The 1,044-nt window shown below is 27.8% G+C and overlaps 1 protein-coding gene across 3 annotated transcripts in view; it reads right to left on the bottom strand.

Annotated features, from left to right (window-relative positions):
* LOC106793338 (octopamine receptor beta-3R-like) overlaps window positions 1–1,044 on the bottom strand; it is a 67,599-nt gene that overhangs the window by 13,223 nt on the left and 53,332 nt on the right. The window contains exon 3 of one of the 3 annotated variants that reach the window (XM_014760195.1): window positions 505–811. The exons of the other annotated variants lie outside the window; for them this stretch is intronic. Coding sequence (XP_014615681.1) covers window positions 505–811 — 307 coding nt within the window. The remainder of the gene's footprint in view (window positions 1–504; window positions 812–1,044) is intronic. 3 annotated transcript variants of the gene reach the window in all.

Here is a 1,044-nt window from a genome sequence, read left to right as displayed (position 1 = left end):
ATTGCATAGTATTCTATACTTATTAATACTAACACTGGAAAAATATAAAATATTATGTTGTTCCATAAGTTCTGTCCACGGTATACTATATATATATGACTTCATTAAATCAACTTTAAACAATAAATATCGTCGATTGATTTCGCATTAAAAAAAAAAGAAGAAAGAAACTTATAAGACAACCTAATACATATTATTAATCCTAATATTCTTACATAATATATCGTTAACATAATTCATAAATAAAATCTTGTATTAAATTACAAAAAAAAAAGACAGAAAAAAAATGATTGCACATTCGAAGTATCTTACTACGATCTACCTACTTTCTAAATTTCAAAAATTTATTATAATATAAATCATTAAAACACCTTTAGGCAAAACATTCCTCTTCGTATATACAATAAATAAAATAACGTAATCCCATAAACTTTTTTGTACGTTTTCTCTCTCTCTCTCTATCTCTCTCTTTTAGTGAGAGTTGATTAAAAACTGTAAACTCACCATTCCCAAGGTTCAATTCTGCAGCAGAGGCGCAAGACTGTGTTCTCGTTCTTCCAAATTCTATGGCGTTGCTTGGTGGTAACAAAAGTTGATGAGATGCTCTAGAATGATTTCTCGACGTAGACATACGATGCAAATGTATATTGTTTAATATGGTATTACTCGATGCACGACTTAATGCTTCCCTTTGTCTAACTGCCTCTTTATAAATCTTGAAATACATCACGATCATCACTAAACCAGGAATCCAGAAGGAGACTGAGGAACTTATTAAAGCGTACAGCCGATTCACAGCAAACGAGCATACCTAACGATCACAATTCACTTGTTTTTCTAATTTTTTCTTTCTCTTTTTTCTATCCATATATGTACATATTTCCTCTCAATTTAAAATAAAACGATAATTCTTACTTTTTAATTTCTTGTATATGATTTTTTTAACATACGATCTATAATACCTGTTCGATACTTTAATCAAATATCACGTTATATATATATATATATATTCATATTCAATATTTATATATATAAATAATTATT

This window comes from Polistes canadensis, unplaced genomic scaffold (genome assembly GCF_001313835.1).
Source record: "Polistes canadensis isolate GaletaPanama2010 unplaced genomic scaffold, ASM131383v1 scaffold_0, whole genome shotgun sequence".
In the NCBI taxonomy this organism is placed as follows: Eukaryota; Metazoa; Arthropoda; class Insecta; order Hymenoptera; family Vespidae; genus Polistes; species Polistes canadensis.
Note: the sequence above shows the minus strand (reverse complement) of the source record. Positions and strands in the feature narration are given on the sequence as shown.